Genomic DNA, 16,515 nt, shown 5'->3' on the forward strand with positions numbered 1-16,515 from the left:
AGTCCTTATTCCTTTAGGCAGCATCTTTCTCTCTGTCTTAAATGGGAGAGGTTGTTGTTCAGTCGCTCAGTCATGTCCAACTCTTTGCGACCCCACGGACTGCAGCACGCCAGGCTTCCCTGTCCTCCACTCCTTCCCAGAGTTTGCTCAGACTCAGATCCACTGAGTCGGTGATGCCATTCAACCACCTTATCCTCTGTCATCCCCTTCTCCTCCTGCCCTCAATCTTTCCCAGCATCAGGGTCTTTTCCAGTGAGTCAGCTCTTCACATCAGGTGGCCAAAGGATTGGAGCTTCAGCTTCAGCATCAGTCCTTCCAATGAATATTCAGGGTTGATTTTCTTTAGGATGGACTGGTTTGATCTCTTTGCTGTCCAAGGGACTCTCAAGGGTCTTCTCCAGCACCACAGTTCGAAGGCATAAATTTTTCGGTGCTCAGCTTTTTTTATTGTCTAGCTCTCACATACATACACAACTAATGGAAAAAATATAGCTTTGACTACCTGGACATTTGTAGGCAAGGTAATGTCTCTGCTTTTTAATACACTGTCTAGGTTTGTCATAGCTTTTCTTCCAAGGAGCAAGCATCTTTTAATTTCATAGCTGCAGTCACCATCCACAGTGGGCTCTTTGGAGCCCAAGAAAATAAAGTCTCTCACTGTTTCCATTGTTTCCTCATCTATTTGCCATGAAGTGATGGGACCAGATGCCATGATCTTAGTTTTCTGAATGTTGAGTTTTAAACCAACTTTTTCACTCTCCTCTTTCACTTCCATCGAGAGGCTCTTTAGTTCCTCTTCACTTTCTGCCATAAGGGTGGTGTCATCTGCGTATCTGAGTTCACTGATGTTTCTTCTGGCAATCTTGATTCCAGCTTGTGCTTCATCCAGCCTGTCATTTCACACGATGTGCTCTGCCTATCAGTTAAATAAGCAGGGTGACAATATACAGCCTTGACACACTCTTTTCCCAATTTGGAACCAGTCTATTGTTCCATGTCCAGTTCTAACTGTTGCTTCTTGACCTTCATACAGGTTTCTCAGGAGGCAGGTAAGGTGGTCTAATATTCCCATCTCTTGAAGAATTTTCCATCGTTTGTTGTTATCCAAATACTCAAAGGCTTTAGTGTAGTCTAGAAACAGATACAGACATTTTTCTGGAATTCTTTTGCTTTTTCTATGATTCAGTGGATATTGGTAATGGACAGAGAAGCAAAAACTTAAAAGTTGAGGCATTTCCTCTGAGCCAATCCCAAGTCTGTTCTGGCCCTGGGTCATTTCTTTCCTGGAAATGTCCAGGGATTGGAGAGTACCCTGTCCTTTTATCTCCATACCACCCTCTCCAAGGAGAGAGCTAGCCTCCCCAACCAGACATTCCAGCTAAGAGGACTAGAACATTCAAGGTTACCCTACCAGACCAAATCCTTGGTGAGAAATGAAGGTGACCCCAGGGGCTCCAGGCCAACCTCTTTTTTTCAGCCTTGAACCTGAGTCCATGTTTTGCTAGAGATCAGTATGTTGAATATTTCTCAGGAATTAGAGGGCTTTCCTGTTTTTCTCTTTCTGTTACTGATAACACACAGAGATGAGCAGAATGACTGATTATAAGGTCAGAAGGACTTCAGAAGTCACTTTTTCCCACTGTCTATCTGGTTTGAGAATTTCCTTTACACCTCCCATGACGTAAGAAGTCAGTTAAAAATCTTCCTAATGACTGGGAGGCATTTATAATTCATGATAACTCATTCTCTTTTTATAATAAAATCATAGTTTATTGAGATATAATTCACATACCAGAAAATTCACTTAGTGTGCAACTCACTGGCTTTTAGTATAGTCAAGAGTTGTGCAGTCATCACCACGATCTGATTTTAGCTCATTCTTTTTTAAGCAGCTCTAGTTCTTGGAAAACTCTACAGAAGCAAAAGGAAGACCAGTCCCCAGGCGAGGGGGAGAAGAAGAAGGGCATCAAAGTCCATCTCACCTACTTCCCAGGTTGGCCCACTTGACCTGTGTGGGTCTGGCCACACACAGGATGTGCCCTGGTTCACTTTCCTTCTCAGAACTATGTTGACAGAGTAATTCGTTTCCTCACTTGACTGAGAAAGAACTCGACAACATCTGGGATCAATTCTTGGAGATTTCCCAACACCACAGGCTGTGTTCTCCCCTGTCTGCTGCCACTGAGGGTGTCCTTCTTGTCCCCGGGGTGGGGAGAGGAGAAAGGTAGAAGGATGCTCCAACCCTGAGGTAACTGGGAATGGAATGTCATTTGGAAAAAGCAGGGTGATTTCCCCATTTTCAAGAGCGTTTGAAACTTGCCCAGACTTGAGTATGAGCTAACCCAATGAGTATTTCCTGAGAAATCTGGAGACACACCAAAGAATCAGGGCATCTCACTGCTCTCCTCCCTCTCTTCTTTCCCCCACCTCCTCTCTCCTATTTTCTGGCTGTTTTTTTCCCCTCTGTTTGCCCTTTTCCTTTCCTACTGATTCCTTCTTCCCCTCCTTTTTTATCCTTTTTTCTACCATCACCTCTCATCCCCTCTTTCGTGTCCTCTGTACTAACCTGGCTCCTCCTTTGTTCCTCATTCCGAGGCCTCCATCCTACAAAGGCCCACTTGGCCCCTGTTCTATCCTTGCACCCCACTATCCCAGTGCCCTGGGGGGCACCTGTGCAATGACCTCAGGAACACTAGTAAGCTCACCCCCAAGCCAGTGCTCTTCTCCAGTGTGGGGGTGGGGGCTATATAATTTTACATTGCCTTGGAGTGAAGGCCAGCCAGCGACGGTTTTCTCCAGAAGGTCAAGGTGCCTCCTGCACTGACACTTACACTTTGTACCTGTCTCAGGTGTTAACATTTCCAAGTGTTAACATTTCAGATCAAAGAAGAAGGCTCAGGGTCTGCATTGCACATTCAGGACATCTACAAAATGACATACAGGGCTTTTCTGAGATAGGAAATCATTGTGAGATTTGGGGCATCAAAGCCTCTAGGGAAGGAAATTAAGGAGGTAAAATGTCCACGATCACATTTCTTAGAGGTATAAGAGACCAAGGCTTTTACACAGAATTATAAATAAATAACTCAGAGAGAGGTCACCTTCAACAACAGCTGCACTGGCCTTTTTCCATCCACTTTGTCTGATCTCAGGACTCTCCATAGATCCAGGCCATGTGGAGCTGTAAAGAATAAGAGTGAGGTGTTCAGCAGAGACAGAAGGGAGCTGTAGCAGAATATGGTGAGATTAGTGAGGCTGTCTGTTTAGAAAATGCCGTTGGGGAGGATTTGCTTGAGGGGGCCAGCAGGAGTAATGTGGAGAGTGGAAGACTTCGTTGCAATGATGTCTTCATGCTGTGGTTGAAGGACTAGAATCAACCAAAAGTCAAAAATAACAAAAGATCATTATAACATTAATATCAAAATAAATTAAGATCAAAATAACATTAATATCCTATATATAAATCACTCCTCCCCTGCAATGAAAATGTTGGGATTTTCTTGTATTAGAACACTACTATAATGTGGTGAAAAGCTTTGTATTTTGTGAAAAAAATAAAACCATAATCATGTAGGGCAAAAATTAAAAAAATAAAATAAAACTGCTCTTGGATCTGATGACTTAAGGTAAGCTAAAATAAAACGACAATAGATCCAACTGTAATATAATTTATCACTCAAATCTGGATTGATATATGACATCTCCTGCCCTCTACCATTCACATACATGAAAGCTAGGAATAACATAGATAACTGCTAAAGAGATTTTATATATAATTTATGCCATATCTACTCCCCAAAGAGATGAAACCACACACTTACAATGTTATAAAGCACAACAAAAAAATCAAAGAAGAAAGAAGCAGAGAAATAATCTTTCCTAAGCCCCTCTGTTAGCTCTAAATTTAATGCTAATCTTCCAGGCAAGAAGAGTAAAAAAGATAAAATTTAGTTGTGTATTCCTTATGGACTGAAATAAAGAACACATAGAAATCATTGTGAAGAGGCAAGTTTTTTCAGGCTATGGGCATTAAATTCATAAATGGAATTATCTTGTAGATCCAGTCAAAAAAGACAAAAGATAACCTAAAACCTGATGTCTGCAATCACAGTTGAACAAAAGTACAAAAATATGGCAGGTGTACACTTCTCATGGTTGTCTTCTATGAAATGCAAGATCATAATGTGAAAGCTAGGTCCATGCATTTCTCCAGGGAAAAACAAGACCTGAAGACAGCACAGTTCAAGTGTGTCAGCTTCTGATGATCTACCTATTCAGGGACAAAGCTTAAAATAAGAAAAAAAGGAGAGAGAGCAACTTCTATTACACTTGACCTCTGCACTGTATCTCCCAAATATCTTGTCTCAAGGAGTTTTGGCACAAAGTGGGCCACTGGTAATTTATAGTTGAACCTTCTGACATGTGCCTGAAATTTCAAAATGCTGAGCTACTGACTAAAGAATGACACATACACTTTAGTCAAGAGAGGAAAGCAAGGTTCTAAAGAACTGTTCAGAAGGCTATTGGCCTGTAATTTATGAAATTGAGGAAATGTCTCTGAAGCTGCAGTTGATGAACACTAAATCTTTTTTTGAGGAAATCACATGGATGAAAAGAATGTAATTCAGTCTCCAAAAAATGGGGTCTGCCACTCAGGCCAAGATCTAAACTATTTTAGTATTGAGAGACTATTTTTAGGGACTTTTTTGTTCTTAATTCAGGTAATTGAGTGTTTAAAGTGAAATTACATACTGAACCCTAATTAAAGACAACTTCATAATGTAGAAATGTGCACTAAAGGGCAATTAAGTCAATGACCTGTCTTGTCATCAATGAAGGGTGACATTTCTACAACTACGCCTGCAGAAGCCAAAGTGTGGGTAACAGTCTAACTGCCAGGTTCCAAGTCTCCCAATGAGACCTACTATAATTCCATGTAAGTTCCATACAAGGAAATTGAAACTATTTAAACTTTCTATATGACTCAATCTGCATTCCATTGAAATGTTGTTATACAAGCTCTGCCAGGAGTTTTCCCAAAGGTCATTACCAAATCAAGAGACTGGACAGTCAGGACTCAACTTTCTCAGACACAGAGTAACAGGTTTCAGCCTGTCAACAGGTTACAGCCTGAGCTGTAAGTAAAGACAGCGTTCTTCCCAGAAGACATTCTTCTCAGCACAAAGCTACGAAGTCATGAGACCTTCATAGGTGACCCACAGAACTGGAAAGACTCTCAATCCATCTCTTACTTGCAGAGTCTCTCTGTTCCAGTTACATGGAAGTCAGACTCTGGGATAATAATATTGAAAATAAGAAAGAAGAAACCTAAAGGCAAAGTTTTCATTACAAGCCAGTTCCAAATACTCATCTGAAGCATAGACAGAAACAAAAATAAACTGATTATTAAATAATTAATCATTCCAGTCATTGATTAGAAAGAGTAAAATTCTACTTAGATTTACCCCATAGGCAGCCACTTAGTTCTAGTAGGTGGTAGACAGTGCTGATGAATGAATTTAATCAGGTATTTTCTCCTTTCATTGTGGTCACTATTTCCTGCAGATGTGTTCCAAAGAGAAACAGTCTTCCTGATGTAGACTTCCTACAGATGCAACTTTTAGTAGAACAAATGGCTAGCTTTTACATTTTCTACCATTATGTGTGCATGCTCAATTGTGTCCAACTCTTTGCAACCCCATGGATTGTAGCCCATCAGGTTCCTCTGTCTATGGAATTTTTCATGCAAGAATACTGGAGTGGGTTGCCATTTCCTCCTCCAGGAGATCTTCCCGACCTAGGGATTGAACCTGCATCTCCTGCATTCATAGGTGGATTCTTTACCATTTGAGCCATCTGAAAAACCCTCTTCTACAAGTATTACAGTCAATTTTCCATGATCATAAATTGATAATGAATAAATTAATAATGCAGCTTAACCAAATGGGGAAAAGTAATAATTCTGTATTTGTGAAAGAATAATACTAAGCTTTTACAAATTTGCCAAAATATTCACATATTTGTGGTGGTGGTCTAGTCACTAAGTCATGTCTGACTCTTGCGACCCCATGGACTGTAGCTCTCCAGGTTCCTCTGTCCATGGGATTCTCCAGGCAAGGAATACTGGACTGGGTTGCCATTTCCTTCTCTAATTACATATTGGAGTTTACATATTCCAAGGCATCAACTGTTTGGACAGATGTAGTAAGAATTTGCTGCTCTGTTGTTCCAGTTACAATCTGGAAATACCCACAGTCACCATCAATCAGTACTTTAGACACATTCTACTGCCTTTGCTGAAGATAACACTAAGAATCGCTCACTTTTAGCAAGTGTCACATACTAAGCATTTTACCTGAATCATCTCATCTAACCTCCACAGGCTTATAATTAGGTACATCAATATTACTATTTCCTCTTCTGAGGTGTTAAGAAGTGAGACAATTGCCCAATATAACTTTTAAGTAACAGAGCCAGGAATTGAATATTATTATATCTGTTTCCTGTTGCTGTTCAGTCACTAAGTCATGTCCAGCTCTTTGTGATCCCAAGGATTGCAGCACTCCAAGCCTCCCTGTCCTTCACTGTCTCCCGAGGTGTGCCCAAGTTCATGTCCACTGAGTTGGTGATGTGATCCAGCCATCTCATCCCCTGCTGCCCTCTTCTCCTTTTGCCTTAAATCTTCCCTAGTAACAGGGTCTTTTTTAATGAATTAGCTGTTTCATGTAGTATGCATGTTTCATGTAGTATATATTTACATGCTTAAATGTGAGTAAATAATCCTAATAATCAATATATTGAAATGTAAAAGAGAAGAGTACCTCATATTCTACTTAAAACAGAAATTTTCAAATTAGAAAAGGTTTGAGGTGGTGTGTGTAAAACAGCTGGCATTTCATTGTGAAACAGGGAAATATTTTATGAATTAGAAGAGGATAAATTAGGATTTGCTTGGGGTGGGTACATTTTCATTAGTTTCTTCTGGGATTCTGAAAAAATTAAGAAAAGCAAAAATTGTCCAGTGGTAATGTTAACAGATGTTCATTTTATTTAATTAGCACAGGGCACAGAGAACACTAGGATCTAGTGTTTGGTGGTCAATCTTAGCCAAGCAAGCTGAAATAATAAATCAGTTGAAATGGTAAATCTAATTTATAGCAATGAAAGAAGTGTATTAAATTGACATTAGCAAGTGGTTGGACTGTGATGAACTTAAGACACTGAACCATAATGATGCTAGGTCTCTAAGCAGAATGACAGCTACAGGGAGGAGAACTGTACAAAACAAGGTCAATCCCAGGGTAGAACTCACTCTCCAAGATTGCCTGCTAAAAGGTGTAGCAGAGGGAGAGGGCAACTTGCACAAGGATATTGCTTGCATTTCGTCCTAATATTTTAAAAGATAGGGATCAGCCAAGCCACAGACAGCAATAACTGAGCACTCCAACAGATTATAACCATTGGACCATTTTATATTGTACAATTTATGTGCTGTTTGGTATTTGTAAACTAGTATATTTGTTTTAAGATTGGATTATTTGAGATGATGTCTATAGAGTGCTCCCAAATACGGCATAAATTTTAATCAAAAATTCACATTAGGTCCACAACTTGACTAGTTTTGTTTTAATCATGCACGTGTTTTTATTTATTTAAAATTTATATAGCACTTACCATTTGTAAGGCACTGTTCTAAGCATATAAACACATAATGATTATAAATTTTTTATTACTTTTCTCTGTATTCTTACAGTTGAGCATGGAAGCTTGGATGCCTGAATGCCATAGATTAATAGAATCTCAGAGTACGAAGGGACTTCAGAGGCCATCCAGCCCAATCCTTTATGTGTGTCACATGAATCTTTGTTGTAACTACATCCACCAGTGAGTAGTCCAGACTAAGCATGAACATCTCCAGTGGGAGATACGAAATTCAGAAGGCATCAGATTATTCCCAGACATATGATCATATGGGCAAACATGCCAAATATCTGTTAACACTAATTTGGTTGTCATGGGAAACTCAACCAGGATCCAGGGGAATACATTTTTGCCATATAGACCAGGGAACACAGGAGCTGACCCCACATGTTGCCTAAGACCAGTGAGGGACTTGTTGTAAGATTGATTAAGAAGGGCCTGAAATCATGCCCAGAGGTGGGGTGGGGGCAAATCCATGGTCTAGAACCAACATGTCTCAAACAAAGTTAAAGCCTCAGAAGGTTAGAATGATCAGCATTTTTCTGTTTCTTTGACATATTTCAGAAGATGTGTGGCCCTTGATAGGTATTCATTTAATTAGTCATTCATTCATTGTAGTAGGTTGAAAAACAAACACCAAAGATCTAAGTACAAATCTCTATCACCTATAAACATTACCTTATATGGCCAAAGGGACTTTGTACATGTGATTGGGTTAGGATTTTGAGATGGGGAGATTATCTTGGATTATCCCAGTGGGCCCTAAATGTTATCACGATGGTCATTACAAGAAGGAAGCAGACAGATTTGACACAGAAGAGGAGAAAAAGGTAATGTGATAACAGAAGCAGAGTCTGGAGTAATATGCTTTGTTCATAGGAAGGGGCCACAAACCAAGGAATACAGGGAGCTACTAGAAGGTAGAAAAGGCAAGAAAATATATTCTCCCTTCAAAATCTCCAACTGTGACAACATTTTGACCTTAGTCCAGTGAAACTGATTTTGGACCTTTGAATTCTAGAACTAGAAGAGAAAAATTAAAAATGTGGGCTTCCCAGGTGGCGCAGTGGCAAAGAATCCACCTGCCAATGCAGGAGACACAAGAGAGGGGAGTTCAATCTCTGAGTTGGGAGGATCCCGTGGAGTAGGAAATGGTAACCTGCTCCAGTATTCTCGCCTGGAAAATTACATGGACAGAGGAGGCTGGCATGCTATAGTCCCTGGGGTCACAAAGAGTCGGACATGACTGAACAACTGAGCACACACACACACCCACAATTTGTTACAGTGGCCACAGGAAACTAACACATTCATCAAACACTTATTGAACATCTACTGGGGTCAGGCTCTGGGCAAGGCTCCTGATTTATAGAGCATGGTAACATGCTGAATGACCCTGAACAAATTAACATCTCATCTATCTCACTTGCAAATGGAGGTGATTCTACATATTTCATAGGGCTTTTTGGAGAATTAATAACACTAATAGGAAATCTATCAATTACTGAATGTTGATTATGGGCTAAACACATTATCTCATTTAATCTTTAAAATAATACTAAAAAATAGGTACCACTATTAACTCAAGTTTATAAATTATAGTTCATTATGGAAAAGGGGAAAAATTAGTAAGGAGACTGAGTCTTAGAGTTTGTGTATCTTGCCCAAAGTTACTCCGCAGCCAGGCTGGATTTTATATGAGGCCCACAGATTTGAAGTATTGGGTTGGCCAAAAAGTTCATTCCAGTTTTTCCCTAAGAGGTTATAGAAAAACTCAAATGAACATTTTGGCTAACCCAATAGTATTCTTAATTACCATTCCTGACTCATGGTAACCATTCAATCAAGGTACAATCCTCTTCTCCTTCCTTCCTTCACTATAATTAAAGATGTGACCTTTTTTCTCATTAGTTATACCTTTATTTTTTAGCAGTAGCTCAGGGTTTGCAACATCAATCTTTATCATAGGACATCTTTAAATAATATTATACTACTTCAAGCATAGTATAAGAACTTTATACAAGTATTCAAGATATGGTCCTTTGCCTTCAAGGCAAAAGCTGCTAATGTCACTAACATCATCGGGGGAGGGCCAGCTTATCCTGTAGGCTCAAGCATGTGCCATGCATGCCCTGTGGAGGGGCACTGTACAGACTCTCTGGCTCTGGGATTGTGGGATTCCATGATTCCCAAGTACGGCAAAGTACTTGACAAAATCCACAAAGCCTCAGTTCAGTTTGCCCTAAACCAGAGCAGGCAAAAAAGAAACCACAAGGGACCAACTTGCCTTCTTCCACAGTGACTCCCATCTTTTCTTGACTCCAGCCACTCCAGAACCTTGACTTGTGAACCACACACTGCAGAGCTACAACGTACTCTGTAAAAGCCTGCAGCCCTGTGAGGTTGTATGCTTCTTCTTCATTCTTACCGCTTCTGGTGAAGTTGACTTCCATCTAAAAGACAAAGACAGCCTTGAGCTGGATGGGAGACCACATGTTATCTTTCCATTTTTCTTCTTTACTTCCCAACCTTCTCTTACCTTTCTGAACTAGCAGCATTATATTTCAACTTTTTTAATTTTCATAAATAAACTTCTACACATGCCTGGAGACTGTTAGCATCAAATAGAGGTGAGTTACCCCAAGAACCACCACCCCTCCCCTTTCTTGTTTCTAAGCTTGTGAGGTAGAGATTCCTGCCTCTGGACTGGATGTGAGTGAATCTTGCTGTTCTGGAAGATGCAGAGTGGAGTCCTGGCACCCAATACGGGCCTCAGTTTAATTTCTGGAGGTGACAATAATATGTAGAGATAAGATCTCAAGGAACAGCATGTAAAAGACACCTTGAGAGTATTAAATTCAAACTCATGTCATGAATGAAACCCAGACAAGTTAAGTGATTATGGACTACCTCAGCATTTATAATCAGCAGAACTAGGATCGGAGCACAGATTCCTCTCACTCTCAGACTCTTTCCTTTTATTCAAACTTCCCATTTCAAATGATTGGTCTTTGGGTGATCACTCAAGTTGCTAAAGATCTCAGTATCCTAGATAAATAAATTCATTTTGACACTCTCTCAATGTGAAGAACAGGGAGAGGCAAATAAACCACCTCCCCTTTCTAGACCTCAGTTTCCTTGTTAGTAAATGAGCGTGTTGCTTTCTATAAAAGTCCCTCTGGACTTAACTCTCCACAAGAAACTAGAAATTCAGCTATGTCTTACTGAGAATGATCATTGTTGCTACAGCATGAACTTTAAGCTGTAGGTTTATATATATTTATATTGAGCTTATTAATGAAAATAAACTGTAATTACAGACATGACTACTTTGTGAGGATGCACACCAGCCCATAGAATCTGGCAAGAATAGGAAGTCCGGATATCGCTTACGTGTACAACAACAGCTGTGAAAATAGGTACACAATTATAGGTGCTGGGCCTAAAGGAAACTGGGGCAAAATGAGGATGTGCCTATGTGGCCAACAGCTGAGCATCCCAGCTGCAGATGGACGGTTCTGAACTCCCAGTCTAGTGAGATGGCATCAGAGCAAGGAAGCAGCATGCAGGCCTGAGGGCAATTTTGCTGCTGAACCCCAGGTTCCCTGAGCACCTTCCTGCAAAAGCCCCTGGAGACGTTGCAGTGGTAGAACAGGGCTGTTGGGAACATATCTTGGGACAATTCATCATCTCTGGGGAAGTACCCTCCCCAACTGACCTCAGTTATGGGACTCAGTTAAAACCAGATTAAGACCTTTGAGAGAAGGTCAACCACATGGTACTCTCCAGGCGTAAATCAAAATAAAAACAGTGTTAAGCCATAAAACACATGCAAGGGAGTCTAATGATATTCTATTTTACTTTTCATGCTTTTTAAAATACATAATATTCTTCTTCTATTTTTAATTTCTCAAAATTTTCCTTCTGCTTTGCTAGTATTCTCAGCACATGCTTGGTCTCTTGCTGGTTCTCCTCACAATCAGAAAGCTCTCTTCACAGTACCTATGCAAACCTGTTCTTTCAAGCCCTAGCCTCAGGGCAGTAAAAAATGCAATTAAATTTCCAAAGAGTGCTCCTCTACGGCTTCTTTACTGTGACTTTTTTCCAGGCTATATGGCTTTGGTCCTCACTGGGTCCAAGATCAATTGATCCTCTATATACAGGCTTAAATCTAAAATTTCCTGAACTCAGTACAAGCAATGGACTCCTACCAAAACACTAATTAACTTCACCAGTTTTGTTTCTAACAACCTGTATTTTGTGCCAAGTCCTAGCTTATTCCAAGCGTTTATGTGTTAAGAGATGAGTCAGAAGTTTTGGAGCAAAGCCTAAATCAAATTCTTAAAACTGTCTTGAAATCCTTTGGTAGAGTGTTTACATGGTTCCCTTTTATAAAAGTAGAAACCCTTTACACTACGGCCATGGGAAGGTGGTTTGGAGGTTAAAGTATGGGCAAATGAATGACTGAACTTGGCCTCACAAAACCTGAGCTCAACTCTGTAACTTACAAATCTTGGACAGATGACCAAAGCACTCTACATTGCAATTTACTAATCTGTAATAATAATGGGGCTTCCCTGGTGGCTCAGTGATTAAGAATTCACCTGCAAATGCAGGAGATGTGGGTTTGATCCCTGTGTCAGGAAGATCCCTAGAAGAAGGAAATAGCAACTCATTCCAGTATTCTTGCCTGGGAAATCCCATGGAGGAGGAGCCTGGTGGGCTACAGTCCACGGGGTCACAAAGAGTCAGACACAACTTACTGACTAAACAACAACCACAATAAGAAGAATAGTGATATCTTATTTATAGGAGGGGTTTCCCAGGTGGCTCAGTGGTAAAGAATCAACCTTCCAATGGAGGAGACACAGTTTCAATCCCTGAGTTGGGAACATCTCCTGAAGAAGGAATTGGTAACCCACACTGGTATTCTTGCTTATGTTTTCCCAGTAGTCACATATGGATGTGAGAGTTGGACCATAAAGAAGGCTGAGCACCGAAGAATTGATGCTTTTGAACTCTGGAGTTGGAGAAGACTCTTGAGAGTCCCTTGGACAGCAAGGAGATCAAACCAGTCAATCTGAAAGAAAATCAACCCTGAATATTCATTAGAAGGAATGATGTTGAAGCTGAAGCTCCAGTACTTTGGCCACCTGATGTGAAAAGCCTACTCACTGGAAAAAATCCTGATGCTGGGAAAGACTGAGGACAGGAGGAGAAGAGGGTGACAGAGGATGAGATGGTTGGATGGCATCATCAACTCCATGGACATGTGTTTGAACAAACTCTGGGAGATAGTGGAGGACCAGGAACCCTGGTGTGCTGCATTCACAGGGAGTTGCAGAGAGTCAGATACGACCGAGCAACTGAACAACAACATTCTTGCCTGGGAAATCACATGGAAAGAGAAGCCAAGCAGACTATGGTCCATGGGATTTCAAAGAGTCAGACACAACTTATTAACTAAACAACAAGAATTTATAGGATATTTGCAAGGATTGAGTAGCTTAGAGTATAAAAAAGCACTCTGTAACCCATATACTGTGTGCGTGGGTGCTCAGTCTCAGACTCTTTGCAATCCCATGGACTGTAGCCCACCAAACTCCTCTGTCCATGGGATTATCACAGCAAGAATATTGGAGTGGGTTGCCATTACTCCTCCAGGGCATCTTTCCAACACAGGAATTGAAAACAAGTGTCCTGCAGTTCCTACATTGGCAAGTAGGATTCTTTATCATTGAGCCACCTGGGAAGCAAACCCATATATTAGCACCACACAAATATGAGTCTTGTTATATGAACGTATTGGGATTTTGAAATTAGTTTTTATGTGGTTTAGTTTAATTAAACATTTATTGAGCATATGTGGCAGGCAATGAGAAAACTAAGATGAAAGGTCTTAAGGTCTCTGTGTTTGAGGAACTTATCATCAAATATGGGGAGAGATGAGTTTAAGTGACTATGTTAAGTGCAATGACAGAGGAGGAGCACCTATCTAGACTCCCAGAAGAAAATACGTCAGACCAGAGTTCTGAGAGACGAGTGGATCTAGCAAGGTTTAGGCCAAGAGGAGACGTACAAAGCAGAGAGCTGTTCTAGGCAGAAGCACAGAATAATGAAATGACATGACGCAAGGGAAACTAGCAATTCAGAATCACTAGAGAAGCGAGAGCAAGATGGAAGATGAGTTTGGAGGGGTTGTTAGGGGCCAGACCTTGGAGGGTTAAGAATTTAGGCCTTTTCCATTGACAATGGGATGAGAACCATCCAGACAAGACTGGATTGGTTTAGTTGGATTTAGAACTGATTAGACTTGGTTGTGGTTGAGAACTGAAAGGAGAGAGATTCTGGTTGCACATTCCACTCTCTTTCCCACTTTCTCCAGGTTAGCAGGAAGAAGGACCTCTTCCTTCCAGGGGCTTGGAAGGAGGGAGGCAAAGATAAGTACAGATGCAGGTAAGTTTATCAAAGAGGTGGGGTACAGGATGCTAGGGATTGAAGTAGCTTGCATGTGTTGCCCTCACTTCGTATTGTAAATGGTTTAGTAATTTTCCAGGGAAATATAGATCCTGGCTTATTTTTCTTGTTGGATTTTATAAAGTAGTCAGAGGACTCTGGGATCAGACAAAAGAAACCAAGGGTTGCTAGACAGTAGATCACACAGAAGTTCCTCAGATTCACTGAGCCCATGATATGTGGTATGAAGATGAGCTTATGTTGTGCTGGGGAGTGCCCTACTTAGGGGTTCCTTTCTGGGTTCCAGAAACTACCAATCAGTGAGTCTTATGTTCTTATAGTCAGTTCTAGGAGAATGGATCCAGAGTTGGCACAGAAAAGAAGCTGAGAGGAAGAGTGAACTCATTATTTCTCTTGACTTGAATATAAGACAAGTGAAACTTAACCAATTTTCTTTTCTGAAAGAGTCCTAGTCTAGTGGAGGATGCAATAGATATAGTACGGTGGGCTTCACTAAAGGAAACAGTCTAGTGATGGCCTCATGGCCAAGATGAAAAGAGGAGGCTGAATGACTGTGGTGGCCTTCTATATTCAAAGTAGCTTGAGTAAATGAGTTTCTTTTAGCTCAAAGGAGAGGCTGATGTCTTTGGATGGGCTCCGATATAGTCACTCTTTTTGATCAATGATTAGATGAAGGTATAAAAGTGTTATCAAATCTGAAGATATTAAAAAAATTAAAAAGTAAAAAGTTAACTCTAAGGTTTATTGAAAAGTTAGAAAGTAGAAAGTTAACTACAGGCTTTGGGTAATAGAATAAAGATTCTCAATAGGCCAAAATGATGGATAAGTCCAACCTGAATAAATTCAATAGGAAGAAATAAAAAATCAGGATTTTAGGTTAAAAAGGGATAAGTTATAAGACAGTGGAAATGTTCTTACTAGAAAATCTTCTGTGTGTTGGGGGGAAAGTCAAAGATTTAAATGATTTAATTGGCTGGAAGCTAAGAGTCAATAATGTAAGTTGGTTAGAAATAGAAAGTTGATATAATATCAAACTGCATTATGGAAATATGATAATTATTTCTGAATTTTGTGGTAAGAAAATATTTCTCAAGATGCAAAAGACAATAAATATAAAGGAAAAGCTTGATAAAATTCGACAGTATTCATATTAAGAAGTTCCATGTATGGATGTGAGAGTTGGACTGTGAAGAAGGTTAAGCACCGAAGAATTGATGCTTTTGAACTTGGAGAAGACTCTTGAGAGTCCCTTGGACTGCAAGGAGATCCAACCAGTGCATTCTGAAGGAGATCAGCCCTGGGATTTCTTTGGAAGGAATGATGCTAAAGCTGAAACTCCAGTACTTTGGCCACCTCATGTGAAGAGTTGACTCATTGGGAAAGACTCTGATGCTGGGAGGGATTGGGGGCAAGAGGAGAAGGGGACGACAGAGGATGAGATGGCTGGATGGCATCACTGACTCGATGGACATGAGTCTCAGTGAACTCCGGGAGTTGGTGATGGACAGGGAGGTCTGGCGTGCTGCGATTCATGGGGTCGCAAACAGTCAGACAGGACTGAACGACTGATCTAATCTGATCTGATTCCTCTAAAGTTACCATTAAGAAAGTGAAAAGGCAAGATGCATAATGAGAGATGTTTATAAGACACATAAAAAATGAAGACTCATAAACAGAATATGTAAGTAACTCCTATAAGTCAATTAAAAAATCAGATCACCCAACAGAAAAAAAAGTGTGCAAAAGGCTTAAATCAATACTTCACAAAGAGGAATTCCAAGTGGCCAATAAATATATGAAAAGACATACAATCTCATTAAAAGTGAAGTGAAGACACTCAGTTGTGTCCGACTCCTTGTGACCCCATGGACTGTAGCCCACCAGCCTCCTCCATCCATGGGATTCTCCAGGCAAGAATACTGGAGTGGGTTGCCATTTCCTTCTCCAGGGGATCTTCCGGACCCAGGGATCGAACCTAGGTCTCCCGCACTGTGAGCAGACGCTTTAACCTCTGAGCCACCAGGGAAGCCCCATCATTAAAAGTCAGGTAAGTGCAAATTAAAGCCATGATTCCATTGTGTACATACAACAGAAGACTACACTGGAATAAAAGTGTATAAACTCCAGCACTGTAAAACATGAATGGATCTTAGAAGCACAATATTGAGAGAGAGGAGTCAAACATAAAAAAATACAAAATATATGGATTCCATTTATATACTGTCTCCAACTACATTGTTTAGGGATGCAGGCTTACATGGTAATACCATAATAAAAAGCAAAGAAGTAATTACCATGAAAACTAGGATAATCATGAGTTCTAAAGGCAGGAGGAGT

General features: G+C 40.4%; 1 protein-coding gene across 1 annotated transcript in view; it reads right to left on the reverse strand.

The window, feature by feature from the left end:
• Positions 1-16,515, reverse strand: part of IL31RA (interleukin 31 receptor A) — a 74,120-nt gene that overhangs the window by 22,039 nt on the left and 35,566 nt on the right. The window contains exons 6-7 of the mRNA XM_019983134.2: positions 9,989-10,154; positions 3,102-3,181 (exon numbers count right to left, since the gene is read on the reverse strand). Of these exons, the coding sequence (XP_019838693.2) occupies positions 3,102-3,181; positions 9,989-10,154 (246 nt within the window). The remainder of the gene's footprint in view (positions 1-3,101; positions 3,182-9,988; positions 10,155-16,515) is intronic.

The sequence above is a fragment of the Bos indicus genome, chromosome 20 (assembly GCF_029378745.1).
Source record: "Bos indicus isolate NIAB-ARS_2022 breed Sahiwal x Tharparkar chromosome 20, NIAB-ARS_B.indTharparkar_mat_pri_1.0, whole genome shotgun sequence".
NCBI classification, from domain to species: domain Eukaryota; kingdom Metazoa; phylum Chordata; class Mammalia; order Artiodactyla; family Bovidae; genus Bos; species Bos indicus.